At 37.3% G+C, this 25,139-nt stretch overlaps 8 protein-coding genes across 11 annotated transcripts; 5 read left to right on the top strand and 3 right to left on the bottom strand.

Moving 5' to 3' along the window:
- The first annotated feature begins 1,229 nt into the window (after positions 1–1,229).
- Positions 1,230–6,665, top strand: Cbp (sarcoplasmic calcium-binding protein). 2 transcript variants are annotated; one of them, XM_031922472.2, is made up of 6 exons: positions 1,230–1,662; positions 3,913–4,092; positions 4,946–5,113; positions 5,827–5,967; positions 6,044–6,124; positions 6,209–6,665. In XM_031922472.2, the coding sequence occupies exons 1-6, from the start codon at positions 1,504–1,506 to the stop codon at positions 6,353–6,355; spliced, it is 876 nt and encodes a 291-aa protein (XP_031778332.1). In that variant the 5' UTR covers positions 1,230–1,503; the 3' UTR covers positions 6,356–6,665. The 2 variants fall into 2 exon arrangements, with proteins under 2 accessions (XP_031778332.1, NP_001153404.1); NM_001159932.1 differs by having other exon boundaries at positions 1,276–1,662; positions 3,913–4,068.
- LOC100121764 (ubiquitin fusion degradation protein 1 homolog) lies at positions 5,998–8,159 on the bottom strand. Its single transcript, XM_001605320.6, has 5 exons — positions 7,862–8,159; positions 7,671–7,779; positions 7,440–7,594; positions 6,821–7,369; positions 5,998–6,745 (listed from the first exon to the last, which is right to left on the bottom strand). The coding sequence occupies exons 1-5, from the start codon at positions 7,862–7,864 to the stop codon at positions 6,677–6,679; spliced, it is 885 nt and encodes a 294-aa protein (XP_001605370.2). The 5' UTR covers positions 7,865–8,159; the 3' UTR covers positions 5,998–6,676.
- Positions 8,147–10,514, top strand: LOC100119737 (stress-activated map kinase-interacting protein 1). Its single transcript, XM_008214261.4, has 7 exons — positions 8,147–8,605; positions 8,683–8,823; positions 8,905–9,179; positions 9,264–9,433; positions 9,510–9,800; positions 9,870–10,114; positions 10,188–10,514. Exons 1-7 carry the CDS (start codon positions 8,533–8,535, stop codon positions 10,388–10,390), a joined length of 1,398 nt encoding a protein of 465 aa, XP_008212483.1. The 5' UTR covers positions 8,147–8,532; the 3' UTR covers positions 10,391–10,514.
- On the bottom strand, positions 10,485–12,158 carry LOC100119765. Its single transcript, XM_008214260.3, has 3 exons — positions 11,646–12,158; positions 11,142–11,563; positions 10,485–11,050 (listed from the first exon to the last, which is right to left on the bottom strand). Exons 2-3 carry the CDS (start codon positions 11,257–11,259, stop codon positions 10,623–10,625), a joined length of 546 nt encoding a protein of 181 aa, XP_008212482.1. The 5' UTR covers positions 11,260–11,563; positions 11,646–12,158; the 3' UTR covers positions 10,485–10,622.
- LOC103317197 (calcyclin-binding protein) lies at positions 11,538–12,989 on the top strand. Its single transcript, XM_008214262.4, has 2 exons — positions 11,538–11,909; positions 12,139–12,989. Exons 1-2 carry the CDS (start codon positions 11,889–11,891, stop codon positions 12,805–12,807), a joined length of 690 nt encoding a protein of 229 aa, XP_008212484.1. The 5' UTR covers positions 11,538–11,888; the 3' UTR covers positions 12,808–12,989.
- LOC100680260 (1-acyl-sn-glycerol-3-phosphate acyltransferase alpha) lies at positions 12,947–16,666 on the bottom strand. The gene is made up of 4 exons (XM_003424024.5): positions 15,567–16,666; positions 15,163–15,478; positions 14,915–15,080; positions 12,947–14,844 (listed from the first exon to the last, which is right to left on the bottom strand). The coding sequence occupies exons 1-4, from the start codon at positions 15,752–15,754 to the stop codon at positions 14,678–14,680; spliced, it is 837 nt and encodes a 278-aa protein (XP_003424072.1). The 5' UTR covers positions 15,755–16,666; the 3' UTR covers positions 12,947–14,677.
- Positions 16,667–16,847: 181 nt separating this feature from the next.
- On the top strand, positions 16,848–23,850 carry LOC100121779. 3 transcript variants are annotated; one of them, XM_008214264.4, is made up of 10 exons: positions 16,848–17,652; positions 18,543–19,581; positions 19,660–19,856; positions 19,931–20,072; positions 20,165–20,386; positions 20,458–21,048; positions 22,032–23,073; positions 23,155–23,362; positions 23,436–23,655; positions 23,729–23,850. In XM_008214264.4, the coding sequence occupies exons 2-10, from the start codon at positions 18,592–18,594 to the stop codon at positions 23,783–23,785; spliced, it is 3,669 nt and encodes a 1,222-aa protein (XP_008212486.1). In that variant the 5' UTR covers positions 16,848–17,652; positions 18,543–18,591; the 3' UTR covers positions 23,786–23,850. The 3 variants fall into 3 exon arrangements, with proteins under 3 accessions (XP_008212486.1, XP_008212485.1, XP_016837158.1); XM_008214263.4 differs by having other exon boundaries at positions 17,779–19,581; XM_016981669.2 differs by lacking the exon at positions 16,848–17,652 and having other exon boundaries at positions 17,659–19,581; positions 20,458–20,562.
- LOC100119798 (ATP synthase membrane subunit DAPIT, mitochondrial) lies at positions 23,840–24,763 on the top strand. Its single transcript, XM_001603386.6, has 2 exons — positions 23,840–24,438; positions 24,531–24,763. The coding sequence occupies exons 1-2, from the start codon at positions 24,352–24,354 to the stop codon at positions 24,606–24,608; spliced, it is 165 nt and encodes a 54-aa protein (XP_001603436.1). The 5' UTR covers positions 23,840–24,351; the 3' UTR covers positions 24,609–24,763.
- The last annotated feature ends 376 nt before the right edge of the window (positions 24,764–25,139 follow it).

The raw sequence follows: 25,139 nt of genomic DNA, 5'->3' as shown, positions 1-25,139 counted from the left end.
ACGTGAAGGTGCACACGAGTCTCGATTCCGCGAACTGGATAGTGCGTGCGATATCTATCTCCGCTGCGGGCAAATTAGTACAATAACTTTTTTCTCTAATCTTATCGCTAAAAAAAGTAGGCCGCTGTCAAACAACATCTGTCGGTTGTGCAAATTACTCGATGCTTTATCACAAAGCCACAGCCAAAATAAGAAGCCGCGATGATCACAGCGCGTCATAAGCAGTCGCTATGAAGCGGGAGCCCGCGATTGCCGAATGTCAATGCGGTGTTCGAGTCGATCTCTGTGATGCTACACATCGATAAGTCACAGACGCACATGCGAGAGCAAGTAGCCGGAAAGCGGAGAACGTGCCTGGAATCACGTTATTATGGAGCGCGTTCTATGCTGCGCGTTCCCCCTACCCCTAGATACCTACTCCGCTCTTTGTCTCTATATCTCTGTGCCTCGCGTGTGCGCGCGAGTATACAGATACGCACTTTGCAGCTTCTCGTGTGTAAAAGTATACTGCACACGCAGATAAAGAGCCGAGAGCGTCCATAGCGGAGCCACGTGTTGGTGAAAACGCGCGGAGGGGAAAACCGCTCACACCATGGGGAGAGTCGACGCGCGCGCGTTGGGGGGACAGAGAAAGAGAAAAAGAGAGACGAAAAAACGACGCGCAAAACCACGCGGCACGTTTTTGTCCGTTGTGTACCGCGCGACACCTACGCTAATCGCCAACGTAACGAATAATAGCGCGATGAGAAAGCGCGGAGTCAACGCACTCGCACTGCCGCCGCCGGCCCTTTGCTCGCTTCATTGCACATTTCGATATCGATCCATACTTACACTTTATAACGACGCATCGCAAAACAAAAACAATAATATTATTGTACCTTATACGTATTATATAGCAATCGCTACTTTGTCTCTACAGAGCGTGACACACAAAAGAATAATTGCTAGTGCGCGCGCACAGCTGTTGCAGGCTTGCAGTGTGCAACAGCGGAGGGATCTGAGAAAGTGCACGTAGAGCCATCATCGCCGATTTCCCGACGTTGCCGCGTGCCGGGGTGCCGGCGAGGTTGTTTACGGCGCCGGAGGAGGGGAGGGCTGCGCTACTGCACGGCGGAAAGGGTCGCTCCAGCTCAGCTCGCGCTGTACAGTGTACAGTCGCGCTGCGAAAGCGAGAGAGAGGCCGAGGAGTGGGGGCAGCCGGCGCGGTTGCCGTTTCATATACAAAAGGGGCCCGCGCATCGCCGCGGCTATACAGTAGGACCGCACAGTCCGTACCGAAAGCATCTACACTATAAACGTGATCTCACCGAGACTTGCAAAAAACGCAACCGAGTACTTACTTGCTTGTTCGAGAAGACAGTACACTTGTTCTATCCTTAGATCGCGAGGAAAGTCGAGAACGTTCAAGACTGCAGCGCACAGAGTGCATCGCGGTGCGCCGAGCGAGAAACAAAGGGAGAAAAAGAAGAAGGTGAAGGGAAATACAAATCGTCGGGAGACAGGATGGCAACAGTCCTGATGCGAATGGGCCTGCGCCCGGCCCTCGTTGGCAAGAGCCTCCTCGAGCGGAAACTCGCCCCGAGCATCTGTTCCAGCTTCCTGGAGAACAACGAATTCGCCAGCGACGCCACTCACCGCTCGCTCGCGCAGACGAGCCCCAAGGTGAGCGCGCCGCACGTTTTTATGCGCATAAATAATCGGTCCCCCGGCCGCGCGCGATTACGTAAACAAAATGTAGGCCCAGCTCAGCACGTGTATATATATTGAGCATAATGAAAAAACGAATCGGGTCGTTCAACTGCGTCACGCGCGTCCTTCGCCGTGTACAGATATTACAGAGATGAGTCTGATGGAAGCCATGGATGTTTTGCTCGCTCCGCGTGTATATAGTTTGTGTACACATACACGGCCTTGACGGCCCTTCCCGTATGGACACCATGGCTGGCTTCCGCTTTCCGTAATTTTCCTACGCGTATTTTTAACGATTTCGCTTCTTTTTCCGCCCAGGTAAACGAAACCTGCGTTATATACCTGCGCTCGTCGCGAGTATGGATTTCTCTTCTCCTCTCTCGTCCGGGCTTCTCTCTGCTTCGTCTGCACTAGCAGCAGCAGCCGCCATCGGTGGCCTCGTATATACCACTTGCCTATAGGTATACACGTGCCAGCTATATATATATATATACGTGCAGTCTGCGGAGAAGTCGATGGGAGTGCATCGCAGCTAGGGAAAGGAGAAGTAGCCCGGGGTTGTCGAACGGGACGGACAGCTACGCAGTTGGTTTTTCGACCTTATAATGCGCGGAGAACGAACTCAAAATCGAACTTTTCTCTTTTCTTTTTCGATCGGATGCTTGGCCTTTTTCTGAGCCTGATGTGGGTTGGGCTCGCGCGCGGTCTTGTTTTTTCTTTTGTTGCATAGCCGTGTGTTTCGCTGATGGAGAAAGGTCGGACATGTTTTTTTTTTCCGTTTGTTTGTTTGGGTGATAAATGTTATGCATAGGAGTCGAGAGAGAGTTCTTTTTCCGAGAAGCAGCTGCGACTTGATACCATTTTGAGATTGCTCGAAAAGCTGAATGTTTATCCGAGAACTGGTTCGCAATGTTGACGATTCTTTCCTCCTTCGATTGTCGCGTGCTCGATATTAATTGACAACGAGATTAAGTTTGTTTTCAACGATTTTTTACTCTCCCGGTCCCCTTCAAATCGCTCATTGCGCGCCTTTCTCGCGCTGCAGGAGAAAAAAAAGTGGAAATACTGGTTTTCCACAGTCTCTCGACTCTCTCCGTTATAGTCGTGCATCCATCTCTGTTGATACACTCGCGCCTCGAGATTCAGATCCTTTCGTTCCATCGGCTGTCTCTTTGTAATTGCCCTCGCACTTGTCTCGCTTGTTGCAGTCGACGTTCTATAGTTAGGTTTTCGAGACCCGCACTGTACAGTGTAATACAGTCACGCATGGCTACTCGCGACATTTTTTTGCGCTAGCGCTCTCGAGCCGTACACAAGAACAGACGATGCTTTCACGAGCGGCTTCCAATGGCGAACGTACTGTAGAGTCGCTTGCGCGAGCGATTTTCGAGTTTTTATTTTTGAAAGAACTTGAATGGATATACGTGACACACGTGTTGTTTAAACCGGTCGAGCTGAGATAACAGTTTAGATATTCGTCGAAAATAATGTTTTCATCTCGGCAGCTCTATAATCCGTTTTATTCGAGAGGAGGCCGGCAGATAAAGTCTCTATACCCCAGATACCGAATCTTTCCGTACATCTGCCTCTGATCGTTCAAATTATCATACAAACTATGCATACTCCTTCGGTTCAATGGCACGAACATACACTCGGAAGAAAAGACTGAGGGACGCTAACTCAATTTCAAACACATACGCATACGCGCCGATTTCTTTTTCGCAGACGTACATACAACAAACAAAGTTCAAATGTGTCTGACACTCGCGAACTTTGCCTCAAAATTCCTCTCAGTGATTTACCATAAATTTACGTATTCTATTCCGCGTTCGTTCGGCACAACACGACCGGCCATCGTTTGTATAAATAAAGTGATAAACCCAAAGAAAATCTACTGCGCTGTCGTCGTGCGAAAAGTCGCCTCGTCGAGGAAAACAGAAACGAGATGCACATACTCAATCGCGCGACATTTGCGCAAGTGAGGCCGACCGCATGCGGGTGTGCGGATCTTTTTTTAGACGGCGGCTAACAGTAAAAACTCGACGAGTACTGTTAGATAATTTTTTTTCCCGTCTTCGCTTCTTCGCCGGCCAAAGTGTGTACTCCTTTGCTGACCCCTGAAAATACTAAAGCGCACGTCAATCGATCCGTTGAAATAGTGCACAACAATACCGATTATATATATATATATATATATATATATATATATAATTTTGTTTTCAGTTCCAGTACTTTGCCGTGCGTCAGATGAGCAGCGGCAAGCGCAACGTCCACCACACGAGGACATCGGCCTCGCTGGACGAGAAGCACGACGACGACAGTGACTTCGATAGCGACAGCGACAGCGACGACGAGAAATCGAGAAAGGAGCCGTCCAGGGTACGTGATACTCGGCATGCCAGCGTGAGTGAGAGAGAGAGAGAGAGGTGTAGACACGCAATGTTTACTTACGTACATACGAGACACACCTGACGCAGAGAGCGTATATAGGGTTACAGCGATTTTTCATCGATTGGCGTCGAGGCTCTTCTAAATATTATTCTGGAGTGTTTTTTTTAATGAAGCGCGATGATTCACTGCCATTTTGCACATGTATAAGTAATCATGCGGTTTCGTTTTATATAAATCATTGCGAGGCAATGTTTGTGTTTGTAGTCTGCGGAATTACCGCGATTTTTTGTTTTTATCTAATCGCCAACACGTGGCTCTACCTATAAACAAAAATATTGTACACAGTATTAATCGTTGCAGAAGCTCGTCCTTAGAAATAACGTCCGTCCGTAAACACGGCGTCGTGTCTCACGCTTTATCTCGCATTTGCGTACAGCTTTAGAACGGCTCTCTTCGAGTATAACGAAAAATATTTCTTTTCACGAGCAACGCACAAAAAGTGTTCGTATGTGTGTCTACGCGCGATAACATCGGCCAGGCGGTGAGATTATAAGCCCACGAGCTATAGTGGGCCGAGAGAGCAACTTAAAAGCCATCGCTCGAAGGTTATCGGCTCGTTAAATTTATCTCTTATTTTTCGTGCTAGTTTTCTGCGCTAATGTAGGTGTTTCGCGATACATCATAATATTAAAAAGCGATGGCATCCTTGACACGCATTGGAAAATAAAAAAATCATAATCCGCGGCAAAATGAATCTCGAATTCGAATCTCAATGCTGGTACACCTCTCGCTTAAAATGTAATGTAACGACTCGAGTTGTGTGTACATATTTTATATTGATGACTTTCGAATTTTTCCTGCGCAGACTGAGTCGCACTTCTGGAGACGAAAAATGAGGACTCTACACAGTCACTTGGACGTCAACAAGGATGGAGTCCTCAGTTACGACGACTTTATGCTTCTAGGCGAGAGGTTCGCCAAAATGGGACACCTCACCGCGGAGCAGAAAGTAGAGTTCCAGAAGGTTTTAAGTGTAAGTTTCCGATCTATGCTTGGATTTGAATTATGCGAGCGAGTGCTCGTTGTTTCTTTCTACACGAAATTTATGCGGAGCTATAAGAAGCGATGATATAACGTGGCTTTCGTGGAGGATTAAGAGAAAGATTGTGACGAAAAGTGTTTTTCAGTCTATGGTATGGAGTGGCGTTTGAACAGTTCAGATAAATTGGATGAGATTAGATAACGAAAAATGAATTTCTCTAACGTTCGAGTGCCGTAAGCTAATTTGCTAGAATTTCAATTTCCACTAGAGTCGTGTAACTACAGTAATCACGAAATTGGCATTACATTAGTATAACAGAGGAAGTCTGCAATTTGAAGTTTTAAAGATGGTTTCAAAATATTTTAGGATCTATTTTGGAATTGTAGAAACGGTATTCCATTTGGAGACGCGTTTCGATAATCAATATTGATTCAAGTTGCGGCGCGCAAAAGACGAAAAATAAAGAGCGTAACTCGAGTCTCGGTCAAAGCCGCACATGTGATCCGCACACGTGCCATCATTATATGTATCATTAAACCGCGATAATTTACAACCTTTCAGGGAAAATAATAGTGAAGGAGAAACGGTCGAATTATTCGATCATTACGCAGACTGTATACATAAAAAAAGCTACCGCAATTTTTTTATAATATTTATATGAGTACTTAGTTTATGCAATAACTTTTGTATTTTTCTGTTATTAGCAAATGTGGGAAGAGCAGTGGGGTGAAGTCAGTCCATATAATTTCGTTGATGTCGAGAAATATCTTGCGGAGATGCATCACGTTCTCGAGGACGAATCTCTGAGGCGAAAAGTGCACCACTTTTTGCCATACTTATTCAAAGTACGTTATCACATGAAAACTTTTCAACAATTATATACAAGAATATGTTTATTTAAGAAATCTGTTTTTCTTACAGGCTGTTGACAAAGATAACAGTGGTGAAATATCAGTAGAAGAGTTCAAACTTTTCTTCAAATGTTTAGGATTAGGCAATGACGTAAGTTTTCGAACAAATTGAGCACATTTTTCACTCAAGTCAAAAACCAATCTTATACTTATTAAAATTTTATTGTTTCTTCAGGATGCAGTAGTCAGCTTTACTTACATTGATACCAATGAAGATGGAAAAATTAGTCTTAAGGAGTTCGTTAAGCTGGGACGTGATTTCTTCCTCACTCAAGATCATCACAGGCCCAGCAAGCATTTCTGGGGACCGTTAGTTGATTAATAAATATCAGCGTCGCATAATGTTAGTCATTCTCAGTGATATATTGTTTACTCTCATTCGACGAGACTCATTCGAACGTTTTCATCCAATTTGTGACCGCAGTACCGTATTTGGTACTTGGAAAACTTATCTTTATATTTTTTTATACTTAGACGTATATTTATATTTACAAAAAAAAAACACGTTTTATATCTTTATAATGCACAAGCAGCACAGTGCTGGGCATTGTGATACCCTGCACTGTGCTACACACAATGTTTTATAAAAAGATGTATTGTTTTACGTAATAAAACAAACCAAGAATTACAAATATTGATTTTATCACTTTTTCGACTTGCGTAAGGAAAATCCTTCTCCCATAAACGCTTTGAATTCATCCTGATCTTTCACCTGAAAAAGAAAAATATTTTATAATATATATAATAGGGAATACAAAATTAAGCAGATAATAGAAGTTAAAATTACCTCTTTGACATTTACTGGCTTCACATTGCGTAAAAATTTTAAAGTGCCTATCTTATAATCATAATCCGGTATGCCTCTGACATAAACCGGTTTGTCCGATGCAGTCTCTGTGGGTGCAGATTCTTTCCTCTTTTTGCCATCCAATCTGTTTCCTTGCCCTTTAAAAGCAACAAATCCAGTTGGTTCTGGCATTAAATCTACAGGATCGACATTGTCCTCTTCTTTTGATACAGGCTTCTCAGGCTCTTTGTAACCAACGGGAGGAGCAAACTCAACATTCATGTCACACTCAATAATAGTAACAGCTGAACCTGGTTTAGTCTCTAGTACACACATTTCGTAAATACGTGCATTGTACTTGATAGCTATAACATCACCTGTGGTTAGACAGGCAAAATTTCTTAATCCATTTTCTAACACAGCCTTAGGATTTGTAATATCTAAAAAATCTTCTGATTGAGGTTGAAAACGCGCATAGGTAGCTACTGGTAGCGAGACACACTCAACATTTAAGATTTCCCCTTCTTGCAGAAGCAGATTGTGCATCATCTACAAAATAATATTAGCATAAATACACCTGAATAAATTAAGTCAAGAAATATTTTAAATTTAATCTTACCCAATAAGGAAGGTAAACTTTTCCTTCGTCAGCAACAAATTCAAGTACTCCACAGTGAGTTATTCTGTTAGTCTTCTTATTTGTCAGTTTAAATAACATTGGATAAACAATGTTCAGTCTTGTGAGAGTGTCAAGTGCTGAAGGAGGCATAATAACTAAAACAAAGTAGGATTTTGATTAGACATTATTGCATCGTTTCAACTTCAATTTTAACAGAATTTTCTAACTTACTCTTTCCACCTCGTTCAACATCTTGTCGTTCATTGCCAGGTAACATAGACACTGAGAAGCATTTGTATTGAGTATTGAAGGGACGAGGTATCTCGGGAAATAGTCGAAACTGAAAATATATGTCATCATCATCAGCATCATCACACCAAATAAAAAAGATAACAATATCCTATGCAACAATAAAAACTTACCATGTTGAATGTTCATAAGCTGTCTTGTAAAAAACTATAAATTTAGTAAACGTTGCAAATCCTGTAGAGAGCGGACAATGGTTGCAATGACTGTGCGTCTCAGTGCGTCAAACGTAACTGCAGCTAGGTTATACCTCCGCGTCCTCCGCTTCCAAACTCCGCTTGACAATTGCAGACATTGCAGCTGTTTTTGACTGTACAGAGTGTACAGTCTTCGTTGATGATTTTCTCGACGACCGAGTAGCGCCACCTATACTGTATCTTCTGCGACGGTAGCGCGTGCGCGTCGAGTCGTTTTTCATTGACTCACATACGGCCAGAATGTACCGATACGACGGTTTTGTAGCCGCTAAACGTCGTGCAAAGTCGTGACTAATATCAGCTGATCTGCATCGGACATAACCAGCGCGTTATTAATTTCTAGATGACGAAGGGTTGCGCTCGCAGAGGACCAGCGATTTCAGGTGCTAAGGACACAGTGTGGGGATTTGCACCAATTGTTAGGTTATATTTTTGTTGACAAGCCTGGCAGTGACATCATGTGCTCACCTCGGACTTTATACCTGTCAGTTATTTAATAATAAATGGATCTACGAGTCGTGGGGAAGCGTAGGACTGTTTTTGACTGAAAAAACTTCGTCGATGGCTGAGCAGTGATAAAAACTGTGAAAATGGCACTGTATGATAATCCTCACTGGCTCCTCTCCCACATTAGAGATAGTTTTATCTCTACCGATGACACAGGTACGTAGTTCATTCGATGCTGGTGTACCTTTTTGCCATTTCTCTGTGTGCATTGAATGTGGGATTTTGTGTTTAAGGAATGTGTGAGATGGTCATGGTGAGAGATGACATACCAAAAGATATGCAAAGTAGCGGCACCCTGTATGCATATCCAGGAGCTGAAGATAGTGATGAAGAAGATCTTGACGCTATGGCAGATTCTTATGATATTCAAATGGGTAATGAGGAATTTCTTAGAGCTATGATTAAATTTTATTTTTAACGTAAATAATAATTTGTCTTTGCATAAATATTCACAGATATGGAATTTAGCCATAGACAGAGAACAAACACAGCTCAGCGCTTGGAGAAATTAGATCTTGAGAGAAAGAAGGCTTCAAAGGTTAAACACATTAAATGGGAAAACAATCCTACTTCGATTACTTTAGAGCAGCAAAAAGAATTATTTAAGGGTAAAGATTTTAGGAATAATAGACAAAATATTCAAAGAAAATCTCTATTTGCTGAGCAACTAGAAAAGTGTCCTGAGCTTCCACAGAACCCATTTGTTGAATATGCCAGATTTGATGGCAATGTTAGTATTGAATTTATATTTTGGAACAAGTGAAATTTGATTCATAGGTCAATTATATCATTGCCCTCTTTTTTTTACTTCTAGTCACAAATTGGTGCTCCTGTAAGAAAGTACAGAATATTTATGTGTATGCTTCCTAAAGACCAAAGATCTTACCCACTGCATGTTGTTGTCCTTGCCAATGCCAAAGTTCAACAGGTTATTGGACTGATTTGTTATAAGTACATAAGTGAACATCCTGATCATCATATTCAGTAAGTAATTAAACTGTCTTTAAGTTTAGAATAATATGCAATAGCTCAAAACAATAATTAGCGTTAATATTTACAGTGAAGATATTAGTAAGTATGGATTATATATCACAGAAGATGACGGAGAAGTTGACTGGGATTTTCCTTGTTTGGATCCTACAGAAGTTATTGCTAAGTTTGAATTTTCTACATTGGGACTTGTAGAAATGAAACCAAGTGATAAAGCCAGACACAGTACAGTAAAAACAATCACGGAACAAAAGAAAGAGAATGAAAAGTTAGAAAAAATACAGGAGGAAGTCGCGAAAGATCTTGCTAAAATGCAGGGTCACACTACTGCTATGGAAGCTCCATTGTATCAACTATATAGGTAATTTTCATTTTTATGCACAAAAAAATTGTCATATAGTCAAATATTAAACTTAAATATCCTTTGCAGGGTATACATCATAAACAAAGTTAGAGCAAAGACTGAAATACATCTTGGAATTTCTGGAGAAAAAATAGAAATTGATCCTGTTATCACTGGTAAGAGAGCAAGTCGATTTTGGCATAGGCAAAGAGCCGTTAGCTATCACATGGACAATGTTGCATGGTGCGAGTTAACAGAAAACAAGGGATCAAAGACAACCTTTACACTGGTGTATACACCTCACACTTCCATAACCTTGGACGGTTTAAATGGTAAATAATTTACTTTTCAATAATGATGTCATGCTGCATGGAATAAATTCTTAATAAAAAAATATGTTTACAGTTTCTATTAGTCATACGCAGTCTCTCAGAAGGTCAGCATCATTTAAAAACCATGACTTTGAGGCAGAATCTACTACAGCTGAAGAGATTGTTAGGAAAATAAATCATATACTTGAGTTAAGAAGCAGTTCTTCCAGAAAGGAGTATATAGCCCAGAAGGAGCGCAAAGCTTCTAGAAGAAAGAGCTTCCACATTCACAGATGACCACTCTATCAATTTTTGCGTACTGTTATTGTTGAATTTTTGAAAAAACTTTAATTCCAGGTGGTAATGACCTTTGAAGAAAAGATATTAAAAATATAACTTAATTATGTTTATTTAATTCTAATATAACTTATAAATATTAATTTATACAATTATAAAATAAGCCAACAAGTGCAAGTATAGCATCTATAATACAATGCTTATGTACAAATACTTCTGATAAATATGAGTATCAGTCAGTGAGATCAATAATTCGATGCACAGCATCCTCTGTGTCATTTTGTAATTTTGATGTTGACTTTTCATAAAAATTTTCAGCATATCTATTTAAAAACGTGACTTTTGTTGCCATTGCATGCAACTGAAAGAGGTTCTTATTAAACTCCTCATAATCAGGTTTTGTTGCCAAAAATGCTCTTTCACTATCTGATAATACTGTAATGTCCAATTTTTGCCCTGTCTGCTGCACGATTTTTTCACGTTTCGTCAATTCATGAACACGAGTCTTTCTTTTGGCATACTCTTCTCGCCACTTTTTGTCTTCTTTCTTCAGGGATTCTATATATTTGATTATGTCAAACTTTGTTTCTTCGTCCTTCAGAGGTTTGAATTTTTTCGATTCATGACTTATTTCCTCAGTTGCATTAGTATTCTCAAGATCTATAATGAAAAGAATACACATCAAAGTAGGTCATTTCATTAAGTAATAAGTATTTTTTAACTACACTTTAGACAATGTGTATCAACAAACCTTGATCTTGTGGTGGTACAATTGATTGCCTCTTGAAAATCGATGATCTGCGTTTGTTCACTTTCTTTTCACTCACAGAAGTGATAGAGTTTTCATCCGAAGCTTCTTGATTACTCATTTTTCAATAGCATAAGTCAAAAACAAATAATCACTCCAAAATCTTGCTTCACGCTTTATCCAGTTCCGAATATTCCAAGTGTAAACAAACGTACATATATACAACGGTTATAAATCGCACATTTTAAATGGCAGAACACTTCGACACATGAGTAGTACTGACTACTGACTACCAGCTCGACTCTTCCCAATTCCCATTGTTGTCGGAAACTACACCCGCGCAAGCACATCACCGTTTGTATTGTCAAATCTGACCAGATGGCACCACTGATCTACACGACTGTAGCGTTATCTACTGGAAAGTTCTAGAAACAGAATTCATAGAAATTGCTGGATATCGCTATATATTCGCGGACATTCGCGAATCGCGGTCTATAGTTTACGTACCGGTTTCGAGAATATTCGCCCCACGCCGAAGTTGCAGGAAAGACGACGAAGTGTTCAGTATTCAAGAACTTTCAACAAAAAAGTTGAAGGTGCTGAAAAAAGTACTACTTAACACTTGCAATTTGTTGATTTCGAAGTGGCATATAAAGTAGTTCAGAGATTTATTGTAGATTAAGCAGCAACAGCACAAATTTTACAACTATACCGTTATTCATTACAAAAAGATAATCGTAATCAGCAAACATGACGACGCGAATTAACGAGGTGAGTGACTTGTGGAGATATAAACATTTGTTTGTAAACATTACCATTTCGTTAACTTTAATAAGCTAATATTATGTTAATTCATAATTTGAGGTGCAGGTTGCGATTTACGATTTACATGCACATTTAATGCTGATTGATAGGAAACATTTGTTTTATAAGCTTTCAAAATTCAGAAAAGTTTTTGGAAACAAAAAGTAAATCTATACTTATTTACTAATTTTTACAGATTAAAATGGACATTGATGACCTCAATTCTTTGTTGGATAAAGCTTCGCGTCAAAAGTCTAAAGATGTTCTAAATCTTGAAATTAGAAGATTACAAACAGAACTGTTAAATCTTAGTCAAAATCAAATTAGCACAAATCAAGAAAATAAAGCTTCAAAACCCGTTGCCAATTCAGCTCTTAAATGTTATGACGTAAAACTCAACAATTATGCCTGGGATCAAACGGAGGACTTCATTAAAATATATGTCACGTTAAATAATGTACAATCTCTTCCAAAAGAATCAGTATTCTGCAATTTTTCAAACCGATCTATGGACTTGCATGTTCGAGGACTAGACAATAAAAATTATGAACTTCCGATCAACAATCTATGCGAAGACATTAATACAAGCAAAAGTTTTTACAAAGTTAAAACAGATATGATAATAGTTTATTTAGCAAAGAAATTAAAGAAGAATTGGACATGCGTCACGAGTGTTGAAAAGAGAATAAAGGATGCAAAAGCCACTCCATCCGTAAGTGATCCTTCTGATCCAAATGCAAGTTTGATGAGCCTTATGAAGAAAATGTACGAAGATGGAGATGATGAGATGAAAAAGACTATTGCTAAGGCATGGACCGAAAGCCAAGATAAGAAGACTAGCTTGGGTGGATTACCTGAAATATAAGTAGAATAGTTGATATACAAGTATTATAAGTAATTGTGCCACCTTTAATATTTAAAAAAATATAAAGTAATTGCATTTGTTCATTTCTAAGATGTCTACATATGTACAAAATGTAAGAAAATATAATTCTTTTTTTTCAAATACAGTGTAATTTTTATTTATTAATAAAATTTTTGATAATACATGATTTTCGTGCAAAAACCTTTTATTTTCATACTTGCTTATCGTATACGTACCAAAAGTTTCACAAATAAAAGCTTACTTTCTTGACTTTACACAATTGACTATTACAAATAAAAGCAAAGTTTACCTATATATAACTGGAATGTAACCATTAAAGTTAAAAAAGCTTGGCACTCTGAAAAATACATTCCTTTGCAAACAGATAAAAACGCTTTATACAATGGCAATTGAACTTATAATTAATAATAATGTCACCAAAAAGGCAATAAAAAAGTAACTATTTAACAATGACTGTTGAAAGCTGTACATTTCATATCTCACTGGTTGTATTAATCTCATTTGCCATAAGCTTACATGATTCAGATTATTTTTACAGCAAAAACAAATATAGTCTTAAAATTTAAAAACTATATGTAATAAGATTCGCTATGGATGTTATCTTTGGTTTTCCTTAATAAAGATCAAAAATCACAATTCTAAGGAAAGTCTACATTGAAATCACATTTTAAAGACTTTGACTTTGTTAAAATTAATAAGGAACTGGAGAGACTACACTTTTACTCATTCTTACACTTGCTTAAATAATATACAATGAATATTGTTGCATTTATACAGTAAGCATTGTATTTTGTGCAAATATGTTTTTTTTAATCATTCGCAGTTATTGGCTAGCTGTGCTTTGTATACAAAGTGCATCCTCCAGTTTCTCATGGTTAAAAAAGTTTAACAAAAAATTATCCTTTCAATCAGTTTCTTTTTTCTAAATTCCCCGCTTTTGCTCCGGTTCATTTTAGTAACGATAACGTGGAAAATATTTTTAAATGAGTTTAGGGATTATTAATAAAGTAGTAGATTTAAATATCCTATCATAAACTTTCTTCTAAAATCATCAGAAGTTTAATTTTAGAGCGTTATTGCGTAAAAACTAAAACTATGTTTAAAAATAGTTCAATGTAAAATAAGGCACTTTCATTCGATAATTATGTTAAAAAGTATACCTTTTACTGAACTTTCATATTCTCAGATAAATCTTGCATCATTTAATCATTTCAATCTTTTAAATTAAGAATTAAACCACTGGTCTTTTAATTTTAAAAAGTAGTTGTGCAATCACATGCTGGAAATTACTATTAAGTGAATAGCCATTAGAGGAAAGTGCGCATTTACTATGAGATAAGGAGATTATCGAAGAAGCCTAGAAAAAAGTTGGATAAGTACAAGATTTCTATTTTTAAAACTATGATAAAAGATGATAGAAGATTTATCTTATTCTTATCACGAATACCAGTACATATAATTTGAATGGCTAATTAAAAATTGATAAATTGTAAAAATATATTTAAACATTTTTTTGGAATTGCAATCTGTAAATTGTTTTTTAATTCTAAAATCAGACTTTTTTAAAACTAGACGTTTAAAATATCATAGGAACAGATTCGTTGTAAAATATTTCGTGATTAAAATATAATTTTCCTGATATAAAACAAAAATACCGAAATATTAGAAAGATAAAAACTTAAATATAAAACTATTCAGTATTATTAGTAAAGTATCAAAATTTCCTATCTTAAAACAAATTGCTAATAATTATTATAGAGCAATATAAGTAAGTGTATAAGAATACTAGTTAATTAGTATTTCACATATCGTTACCAATGATCCAAAGCTTTGAGTTATTATTTGTACTCTACCGGACTTCTTGTCTCTTGGATGCCATGGACAATTGTATCTCCTTGTTGGTGTTATGAAATACTTGAGTCATGAGTGCTCTTGTTTTTTCCATTAAATCAGGAACATCCTTAACATCCAATCCTTCAGTTGAGATTGGTGGTAAAGTAGTAATTATCACACGCCCTGGATGACAATTATTCACATAAAAATTTGCTGTTTACACTCAAGAAGTATACATTTCATTACACCATACCTGAATCCAAACGCTTTTCCGACTTTGACATGAAATAGTAAGAAGAGTATACTACTGGTAAAATTGGTAATTGAGCATTTATGGCAACATGAAAAGCACCCTTCTTGAAAGAGTGTATTTCACCAGTGTTACGTCTTGTGCCTTCTGGAAAGATCCAAAGCTTTATCTAGAAAAACACTCAGCATAAGTATACATCAGATAAATTTAAAAAACTGTTGATGATGATGTTGCAGATGATTCTATATCACCTTATTTTCCTTAAGATACTCGACAGCTGTGTTAATAGTTGACCTAGCTTTTTCAGAATTCATTCTGTCAATGAAAATCAGACCACACAGCCAGGCTGCCAATCCAAATGGCCAAGCATAAAAAATTTCTTTCTTTGCAACGACAGTGCACTTATCCATCACGGGCCAAAGATCAAACATTCCTAAGATATCCAGTGAGCTCTGATGATTGGCAACTATGATGCATGCACGCTCCTTTTCTAAATGCTCGCGACCTCTGATCTGCCATCTGATCCCCAGTAAACTGCTGGCATGATGACACAAAGACGAAGCTAATCTGTAAGAGACAAAGCACATTGCCAATGAATAAACAATATGTTGGGCAGTACTCCATTGATTAATCATGAAAGTTAGACAATACTTACAATAAATTTTTCACATTTTTAGGACGGAACGTCATGATTGGTATGAGTATCACTGCATTGATCATGACTGAGCCGTAATACATGAGAAACTTGAAGTAGTACCTAAAGGTCCTACTGGTTTCGTAGAGGAACGGTAATATGAGTATGAAAGCCAAAAGGACCAACTCCAGCGAGAAAGAGGGTGCCATGCTTCTAGAATAATACTAAGCGGTCTTGGTGGTACGATGTGCAATGCACGACTATCAGCTAGAGACTAAAATGAGCTACAATGCGCACTGATGGCATTAGCTTATTTAAACCATATCAGCAGCAGCAGAATCCGACCGATAATAAGAGGGCGTCCGATCGTAAGTAGCAGCTATAGTAGTCAAATTTTTAATTGATAAACAAGTCTCTTCCGCCTCGTGTATATCCACATTACAGCAGAGGGATTGCCTTCTGTCGAGCTTCAATGAGCGTGCAAGTGCCGGCGACGATGCCGAAACTCTTATCGGCGCTCACACCGAGCTGTCTTATCATAATCGAATTCTATTGACTAGATGTTCAAATACTTGGCCTGGAGTATAGACGCACACCCACTGTGTAAACCTTCGCGTGATCCCTCGATATTATGATTCCTTTGCCTATACGTATGTTTCCAGTATAAGTATACGCATACACGATCGTTGTACGTTGTATTACTTATAATAACTTCTTTATTGCTGTCTCGCTGGGATTGCGGAGCGTTCACCCCCGGGATTGCAATCCGCGAATTTCTTCTCTGCCGCTGCTGTGTTGTATATTTTAATATCCTGCTGCACCAAATGTAGTTCGCCCCCGCGCGAGCGCGTGGATCGTCCGCTGCAGTCGCGACTGCTGGGCTAACTACTACCTAAGTACTGCGAGCTGCGTCGGTCCTTTCCCTTCTCCCTCTCTCTCTCTCTCTCTCTCTCTCTCTCTCTTCACTCTCGTGCGTGTTCCGCCCCCACTCGATTAGCCCGCGCGCGTCGACGGATTCATTAGCGCGACGCAGCTTCCTTCCGCTGATGCTGCACAGTGTTGTGTGGCGAGTCGATTAACTGCATCAGACGAAGACCTTGAATCACTGAGATAACTCGATACCCTCGCGCGTTTATGCGCGTGGGACGGAATATGCGACGAATGTTGTCGGATGGAAGAAGAATGCGAAAGACGATGCGCCGGAGTATTATAGGAGCAGCTGGACAGCTGCAGACTACAGTGACTATATATTGTGTAGGGGCTGCAGGCAGCGGGTCCTATTGAATCCCCTCGAGACCCGCTGTTGCATTATATACCTGCGTGGCGGTATACAATGTCAACTTTTTATTGTTCGCTCAATCGTCGTCGTCGTTGTCGACGACAACGACGGGCTTGCATAATTTTCGCATTAGGCCACTCGCGCTTCGCGAGAGATGCATATTTTGCGTTTTTCCCGGAATTTTCCACTCGTCTATGTATCTTTCTTCAGAATGATAAGAAATGCGGAAAATATACACTATTTTTCCTCTTTCAAACGAACGCAGTCGCACCCTGTCGAAAGTTATTTCAAGTTCGCTGCTCTGTATACATTGCATACGGCGCGAAGGTGTCCCTGAAGTGCACTATTTTCCTTCTATATGTAGGTATATATATATATATATACATATATACAAACAAGAGCGTTAAAAAAGAAACAGTCCGCAGACGTATCGATTATCGATTGGATCTAATAAAGAAAAGTTCTCAGTCGTTACGCATTCATTCGTCAATATTGCAAATTGCTTTCGCGCCTTTCGTGTATATGCATATAGAGATATACCCAATACTTAAAAATTAAAATGCATACCTACACGAATAATTGCACGAGCAATATATGAGCTGCAGGGGGCGCAAGCTCCTAACCCCGTCGGTTACCCCTCTCGCGCCTCCCACTTCTCCAGCTTCTAAATATCTTCCAACGAGCGAGTCGGAGTCGGCCCTTTGTGCGCGCACACGCGCACTTATCACTCCTCGACTGGCCGCGGCAATTCCAAGAAAAAGCGACGAATCGGAGCCACCGGCGCGCAGCGCTTCTATGTTTGACAAGGCACAACAAGGGCTTGAAAAGGTGAGTTTAGTGGACATTGTCGCGAGGGACAGACACTCGTACTACTCGTACTTATCATACATATATGTATATACATATATATATTTAACCACAACTACACCTCGACGACTGATCATCGTATCACAGTATACAGTCAGTTGCGTGAAGGACGTGGAAAAGGGACAGTCATAAGTGAATCAGTCCGCCAGTCGCGTCGCCTGTTTCTGAGAGACTACTCTGGTGTCAGGTTGCATTGTTCGAGCTCGCGGATAAGTACAACACACTTTTCAAGCATGCGTCTCGGGAACAAAGACCGGCTTCGTGATCAGTAATCGTTATATCTCTCCGATACTATTTGTGTGATCTACAAATAAAAGACTGATTTGATTCATTTTATGGCTTTTTGTGTGTATGTATATTTGTGTACATATAAATATTGTGTGTCAGTTATAGTACAATAGTGTGTATAAAAATATTAAAAACTCGACGGTTACAAAAGACTGAGAGAAAATGCCGGACAAAAACGACAAGCTCGTCGAGGTAAAGACGATTCTGCGCTCATTGTTGATCGCGAAAGCCAACACTACTGTTACGTTGAAACATCTCTGCAAAATGTATATTGAAATGGAAGATTGTTACATTCCCTTCCGCGACCTCGGCTTCTCAAATTTGGTTGATTTTTTGAAAAGCATCGTTGACACCGTGACGCTGTACACAAACTATGCCGGCGAGCTGTGCGTCAGACATGTGGACACGGAAAAATCTGCGCACATTACTTCGCTCGTGAGTCGACAATCGAAACCGAAAAAGCCAACCGCGAAGAAAAAAGCGTCCTATCGTCCACCTTATAACTATAGCCCAAACTACAAGTCTTCCAGTTATTCTTATAAACCGTCCACTAATGCTTACAGAAAACCGTTCGTTGATTATTATAGCAAGCCGACCAATAACTACAACGGGATGTACAACAAGTACAAGCCTTCAAATAATTACTCCACTAATACTACGAGTAATTATAACAGCAGGTCTGTCAACGGTTATCCTACCAGCACGGCTAATAATAATAACAGCAAGCCTATGAACCATGCTGCTAGCAATAGCAGCAATTACAACAAACCTACGAATGGTATTTCCAGTATGACTGCACAGTCTCGCAGAGATCCCTTAAATGTATTGAAGATGGTTTTGAAAGGTATGAAGAACGCAAAAATCACTACTGGCATTCGCAAGGTTGATGTTTTGACTAAAGTCAAGTTTGAGCTTTGCCAAGCTGGGCGAGACCCTGATGATGTTTATTCGATGCAACATCTAAATGACCATTTAGATGAACTTTGGGAGGAAATCGAGCTGAAAGAAGATTATATTTATTTTAGAGATGAACTAGCTATTATTAAGGAGCAACAGAGAAGAAGTTTGAATGAAAAAAGACCGCCTTTAACCACAAATCGTTATGATGAATCGCCTATGATTTACAATAGACAACAGGAAAAACAAAAAAAGTCGTTTGTTAAAGAGACTCCTGTTCATGAAACTGTTGAAGCAATGGATACTACTAGTCAATTTTCTCGATATTGTCAAGAACCAAAGTCAACACCCATGAAAGCTCATTCAGTTTCGGATGATCTGATCAATGAAAAAATTAGATTTCGATTGCAGAAATTAATAGAAAAACATCCAGAGGGAATTTGGTGCTCAGAATTACCAAATGAATATAAAAAGGAATATAGTATAGATTTAGATTACAAAGACTTAGGATACACTTGTATTGCAGAATTTGTTGCTAAATTGCCAGATATTTTTGAGATTACTAAGCCTTTGGATAATAGATTAATGGTTTTGAATGCCAAACGACCTAAACATGACTTCCCAAATAATTTCCAAAAAAAGACTTTGGCTTCCATGTACAATATTGAAGTTGCAAAGGAACCAGAGCCAGTACCTCTTCAATTGGTAAAAAATAATACTGATAAATGATCAGATTTCACTTTTTAACAGCATCAATATTTAATTAATTGATTTTTTTTTCAGACATCAAATACATCTAAAACTTTTTTTCCCAGTGGTGTTATGAACCTTAATGAAACTGTAGAAATTATCAGCGTTCTTACATTGAGTACCATAGAGCATATTGAAGTTAATGTTTCTGAAATATTTACTCCATCATTCTTTTGGGTAACATTGCGTGAAAATAAAAAGAAGTTCAAAGCAATGATGACTGAGTTGGAGTAAGTTCATTTACATAGTTATTCAACTTTTATTTTAGCCAAGCTTATGTCATTATGTAAATTTTTTCTTTCAGTGACTTCTACAAATACCAAGATTTAGATTTATATAGAATTCCACAGGTCGTATTACAAGCAGGATTGAACATTGCTTGTATTTATGCTAAAATTTGGCATAGAGGTATAATTAAAAAGATTAAACCTGATGGATTTGTTGTCGTAAATATATTTTACTATATTACTTTAGACTGTGTGTGTGTGTGTGTGTGTGTGAATTACATTGATTTGCATGAATTAAAATATTTTTTCAGATACTGTTTTATGACTATGGAACTGTATCAACATACCATCCGAGTGATGTATATTTCTTGCACACAAGGTTTTCTATTCTACCTGCACAAGCAATAGCTTCTGGTTTATGCAATACGAAGCCTATTGGATCCATTGAATGGCCACGCAAATCATATGAAGCATTTTACGATAAAGTTTGGAACATACCAATGATTGCTGTTGTATCCAGTATAAATGAAGAAGTAAATATTTTCTTACTTAAACGTACATAATTAATGATAATTGCAAAGATTAATTTTTTTTACTTCTTTAGAACAATACCATGATGATCACTTTGACAGATACAAGTGATGACGAGAATGATTTACACATAAATGACTGGATGGTGGAGAATAATTTCGCTGAATGGGGTAAAATGGTTTGTATGAAAAAAAATTTTGCTTTTGAACATTATCAACGATGCCAACAAATAAACGGCCTCACTTTATCAACTCATGGTGAATCCATAAAGAATGAATTAGTCGAAAACAATTCTCTTATATCAAAAAATTCTGTTACTCACGACTCAAAAATTTCTGCTCTACAAAAGTGTAAGTCGTTTTATTCTTGCTCATCCGACTGTTCTTCATCACTCGATGAAACGGTTTACGTTTATGCTAGCAAAGTTGAAGATAGCAAACAAGCTCGCAGTGAAAAACTTTTTAATCGATGTAAGGATTTGATGGTTAAGCGAATAATTGATACTTCAAATATTGATGGAAGCGATTCTAACAAAAAAAATAACATAAATGAACGTTGTCAGCAAGACTGTAGTACAACATACGACGATTTGCGAAATTCAACACAGTTTAATTTGACGAAAGAAGAGAGAGAAAATTCTACTGTAAATAATGACGGATTAACGGTTCGTAATAAAAATTCCGGGAATGCTTTGGATGAAATTGATAGCTTTCACAGTATCAATGGTGGTCATGGTCGAATGATCAACATTGATTGGTCCATTGCGCTTCGCAATGATGCTTTACTACGCTCTAAATTATTGTTCAATCGCATTAAAATGCTGCAAATTTCAAAGTCTTAAGCTTCTGACAACAAGCTTTTCTAATTCTATATTTCCTACCTTTTTATGAAAGTATTACATATGTATTTGCGCAATAGTTATGAAAATTTCATAATTTTTAATAGTTTTTTATCGTATTTTAAACAGTCTTAATCATCGTGTAATAACGATATTACTTACATTTTTCTTATTACCATGAGTACTAAATATTGCCAGTCCATTCATTTTTTATTATAATTTTTAATTTGACTCGTACAGAATTTATTTCAATTGAATGAACAAATTAATAAATGTATCTATTATTTTTTTTACCATGAAATATAAACATCACTTGACAAGTAATAGTAAATAAACTTATTTATGTTTGTTATTTGTTTTTTAAATTGTTTGTCTATAATGTATAGAAAGTGTTTATAAGTTTCATTCCATTCATTGCGTATATGCAATTATACTCAGTATAATACTATTTTTATTTATGTTTCATTGTACTGCTATAAACTATCATGGTATTATGAGAAATTTGCCAAAAAAATACATTTGCTTTAAAGTGCATACAACATTTTTTACTAATTTTTGGAAAAATATTCACTTGTGTTATTAAAATTTGTCAAATAATTTATAATAGTAAGCGAGACGCTATTTTTGTAAATAATATATACAATTTATAATTTTTATGTTAAATAAAGAAAGTTTGATAAAGAATTGAACATTTTCTTAATTATTTTCTCTTTTATCTTTTCTCATATGCACAGAGTGAGTATTTTTCCCAAAAAAATGTCGTTCTATCAGATGAGTATCAAGAAACTGAAGTATTTTTTTTTCTACAGATTAAGGAGGTACCTTTTCATACATTGACTGCATTTGATGAAATCAATATTAAACCTCGTAGTAACGCATACAAAGAAACGAAAATATCAAGTACGAAATCCTCGAACCTTACAACTTCATCTTCAAATTTGAATGATACAGGATCTTTTCACACTGCTTCAAGTGTGGCCACATTGGTCCAAGAAACTATTGGCTATGTCAAGCAAACTCACACTATTACTCAAGCAATTCTTTTGAACACACCCCTCAACAAATTAGATGATGTTTCGAACAGCAATGTCCAAGATCTGAGAAATGAAAGAATAGAAAATAAAGCCTTTGGAAATAGTGGTTTCGTGAGCTTGGAAACTTTTAATACACCTATTAGCTCAGACTCCAATGACAATCTCAGTACTATAAAAACCCACTTGTCTGTAAAAAATAACTATTCGGAAATTGATAGCATTCGAAATGAATATCGACCCACGAGTCAGAGTTCAAGAAATGAATCAGATTATGAATTGCCAGTAAGTCACATTAACCAAAATGGCGATGCAAGATCTGTAAATCGAAATTCCAAAAACGAAGTGGAACAAGAATTACCAATACGAAAAGCCAAAGAAAACGGGTATGCAGAATCGCATCATGATACAAATGTCTGTATCAAGAGACGACCGTCGATCCATTCTGCAAGTTCCTATACATCAGAATACAGTCAATCGAATAATGCAGAATTAAATGGTGCTGACGAATATAATGATGATAAGTTAAAAGAGGGGGAAGATGGGACTATATTTTTTGAAAGAGTAATTGAGAATGGTTACAAAAATCCGACGATCAACATAAAGTATCCATCTAATTTTGCAGCCTTGCATGCTAACAAATTTGAAAATAACGCGGATTCGACGAGAGTCAATTCTATTGAAAATATAAAACCTTGTGATGAAATCGATGAAGGATATCTGACTGGTAGTAGACGATCACGAACTAATGGTTCTTTATCATTAACTTCAAATGCATGTGATACTACTTTTGTGACTTCTCCTATGTATATTGAATTACGTAAGTTTATGATTATCAAATAAACATTTTAATAGTTTATTTTTCATAAAAAATGTATGGTGATTTTTTCCTTGATTTCAGAACTTTCCGAAAAATGTGATAACAAATTAATTCACATCTTTCATTTGGAAAACAATGGATGGGTTTGCATGAACGAAGTTGTCGAGGCATTCACCAACTACTTAGATGAAAGAGTCCTGATGAAATTAATCCAAGTTTTACAACTAGATATAATGTTTCGCGATTTAACAAGGAAAACAGATCCTTACCTCTTTCACCAACTAGATGAGTGAGTTGTTTTTCTTTATTTGTCCAAAGAATAAGTATAAATATTAGATTGTACATGAATATTATTATTACAGAAGCCGATTGAAGGCGCCAAGGGATGAAGAAAACAAAATTGTTTCAGATTTTGTTTTGACTCTAATCACTTGTAAGGCTATGATACAACTTTTAATAGACCTAGATTTCATTGAAACCAAGATGGTTAAAGAAGCAATTCCTTTGATGAGGACACTTAGTAATAATACAGAAGATATCATATACAAGCATTTTAATAACAAAATTTTGTTTGATGCATTGGTTAGATTTCGAATTTATATTTGAAGTTTGAAAGTAAAGTTTTATTCTAATAATGATAATTTTTCTGTTACAGAATGTGACAGTACAGTACGGAGTATTTAAGCGGACGCAAAAAATATCAGCGAAATGATTTTTTTTCTCTTTGACATAATTATGAATACTAGGAAATATAACATTACAGTATGATTAACTGTATCAAATGCGTGTAATCAGTTTATTTTTATTATTTTCAACAATATTTAATAAAATATTTTTTATTTTAAGGCCTAAATTAAGTCAAAGCTAGAGTAATAGAAAATTTATCGATTTTCTATAAAAAAAAACAAACTATTTTTGTATTATTTGTAACTGATAATAAATATTTTGTCAAACACAATTTTATTATTAAGTCAAAAAATTCAGCCTTTAACTAATTTCTCATGTTTAACTTAAAAATAATTCGTTCAATGATGAAACACGGATATTCTTGCACAGTACTTATAAACCTCAGTCAGTCGTAGTTTTTACAGATTTCATGTTTGGCGGCGGGATTGCGTATTGCGACGGACGCTGCTGCACGCCCCTGCCAACTACATATCCGGCCAGCGAGAGGGCAGCAAGCGCGCGCAGAAGAGCCAGAAATTCGCCGTGAATTGATTGTTGAAAGAGCTGATTGTCAAATCTACTGTCGAAACTCCACCGAATTAACAAGTAACAATGGCCGGCGCTGACCCACCTGGTTCCGAAAATCTGACTGGCCTCAGCAGAATCTTTAACAGCCAGACTAACTTTGGCAGAGCGAACGTAAGTCAATTCGAACTTTTTAACCTCTAAATGATTCTCCTTCATTCTAAGGATTATGAACTATTCTTGTTAACAAAATGATTGTTTTGCAGGTTGCAAAGGCTACGTATGCCACTATAGCTCTCATAGTGGCGTACAATTTATTGAAACCCAAGAACAAAAAGAAGTAGAAGAATTTGTTAATGTGAAAAGGTCGTCAGAATGTTCAGAAAATAATATATATCATTACATAATGATAAGCGCCATCACTGTATATTCAAGGAATATCTATAAGAATGATAAAGTTTAAATAAAGTAATCGAATGTAAAATATCGTTTTTCGGAACTGTTGCTGTTGTTATTAATATATCCTTGAAAATATTTTTTATACAAAATTATTGGTACTTCGTGTATAGGGAGTAGATTAATTTCAGTTGCTCACGTCGTTTCCTAGATTATCGATCATTGTTAACGCAATATTACCACGTCCATTTTTACTATATATATATATATGAATTTTATGTTTAAAAATATAAATAACTTAATTGGATATAATTATAGTTCTTAAGGTAATTAATTGAAACGCAGTTTATAGAATTTTGATGATTTTTTGTATATTTTAAGTCATTTATCGATACATTTTATTTTAACAATTCCTTACTACACTTTGATGAAAAAAAGATATTACAACTTCAGTTTGGTCATGTAAAATGTTTTTATTT

The sequence above is a fragment of the Nasonia vitripennis genome, chromosome 2, assembly GCF_009193385.2.
Source record: "Nasonia vitripennis strain AsymCx chromosome 2, Nvit_psr_1.1, whole genome shotgun sequence".
Lineage (NCBI taxonomy): Eukaryota > Metazoa > Arthropoda > Insecta > Hymenoptera > Pteromalidae > Nasonia > Nasonia vitripennis.
Note: the sequence above shows the minus strand (reverse complement) of the source record. Positions and strands in the feature narration are given on the sequence as shown.

What these genes read in the sequence shown, in the direction of transcription:
- Cbp (XM_031922472.2), top strand. Translation starts at nt 1,504, where the DNA reads ATGGCAACAGTCCTGATGCGAATGGGCCTGCGCCCGGCCCTCGTTGGC. An exon ending in GTGATACTCGGCATGCCAGC is followed by an intron (nt 4,093 to 4,945) that starts GTGAGTGAGAGA and finishes TTTCCTGCGCAG; the next exon opens with ACTGAGTCGCACTTCTGGAG. An exon ending in AGTTCCAGAAGGTTTTAAGT is followed by an intron (nt 5,114 to 5,826) that starts GTAAGTTTCCGA and finishes TTCTGTTATTAG; the next exon opens with CAAATGTGGGAAGAGCAGTG.
- LOC100121764 (XM_001605320.6), bottom strand. An exon ending in TGTTGAACGAGGTGGAAAGA is followed by an intron (nt 7,595 to 7,670) that starts GTAAGTTAGAAA and finishes ACTTTGTTTTAG; the next exon opens with TTATTATGCCTCCTTCAGCA. An exon ending in AAGTTTACCTTCCTTATTGG is followed by an intron (nt 7,370 to 7,439) that starts GTAAGATTAAAT and finishes ATTATTTTGTAG; the next exon opens with ATGATGCACAATCTGCTTCT.
- LOC100119737 (XM_008214261.4), top strand. Translation starts at nt 8,533, where the DNA reads ATGGCACTGTATGATAATCCTCACTGGCTCCTCTCCCACATTAGAGAT. An exon ending in TTCTTATGATATTCAAATGG is followed by an intron (nt 8,824 to 8,904) that starts GTAATGAGGAAT and finishes AAATATTCACAG; the next exon opens with ATATGGAATTTAGCCATAGA. An exon ending in ATGCCAGATTTGATGGCAAT is followed by an intron (nt 9,180 to 9,263) that starts GTTAGTATTGAA and finishes TTTTACTTCTAG; the next exon opens with TCACAAATTGGTGCTCCTGT.
- LOC100119765 (XM_008214260.3), bottom strand. Translation starts at nt 11,259, where the DNA reads ATGAGTAATCAAGAAGCTTCGGATGAAAACTCTATCACTTCTGTGAGT. An exon ending in TGTACCACCACAAGATCAAG is followed by an intron (nt 11,051 to 11,141) that starts GTTTGTTGATAC and finishes TTTTCATTATAG; the next exon opens with ATCTTGAGAATACTAATGCA.
- LOC103317197 (XM_008214262.4), top strand. Translation starts at nt 11,889, where the DNA reads ATGACGACGCGAATTAACGAG. An exon ending in TGACGACGCGAATTAACGAG is followed by an intron (nt 11,910 to 12,138) that starts GTGAGTGACTTG and finishes TAATTTTTACAG; the next exon opens with ATTAAAATGGACATTGATGA.
- LOC100680260 (XM_003424024.5), bottom strand. Translation starts at nt 15,754, where the DNA reads ATGGCACCCTCTTTCTCGCTGGAGTTGGTCCTTTTGGCTTTCATACTC. An exon ending in AGTATCTTAAGGAAAATAAG is followed by an intron (nt 15,081 to 15,162) that starts GTGATATAGAAT and finishes GTGTTTTTCTAG; the next exon opens with ATAAAGCTTTGGATCTTTCC. An exon ending in GGAAAAGCGTTTGGATTCAG is followed by an intron (nt 14,845 to 14,914) that starts GTATGGTGTAAT and finishes ATTGTCATCCAG; the next exon opens with GGCGTGTGATAATTACTACT.
- LOC100121779 (XM_008214263.4), top strand. Translation starts at nt 18,142, where the DNA reads ATGCCGGACAAAAACGACAAGCTCGTCGAGGTAAAGACGATTCTGCGC. An exon ending in TCCTATGTATATTGAATTAC is followed by an intron (nt 23,074 to 23,154) that starts GTAAGTTTATGA and finishes CCTTGATTTCAG; the next exon opens with AACTTTCCGAAAAATGTGAT. An exon ending in AAATTTTGTTTGATGCATTG is followed by an intron (nt 23,656 to 23,728) that starts GTTAGATTTCGA and finishes TTTCTGTTACAG; the next exon opens with AATGTGACAGTACAGTACGG.
- LOC100119798 (XM_001603386.6), top strand. Translation starts at nt 24,352, where the DNA reads ATGGCCGGCGCTGACCCACCTGGTTCCGAAAATCTGACTGGCCTCAGC. An exon ending in CTAACTTTGGCAGAGCGAAC is followed by an intron (nt 24,439 to 24,530) that starts GTAAGTCAATTC and finishes ATTGTTTTGCAG; the next exon opens with GTTGCAAAGGCTACGTATGC.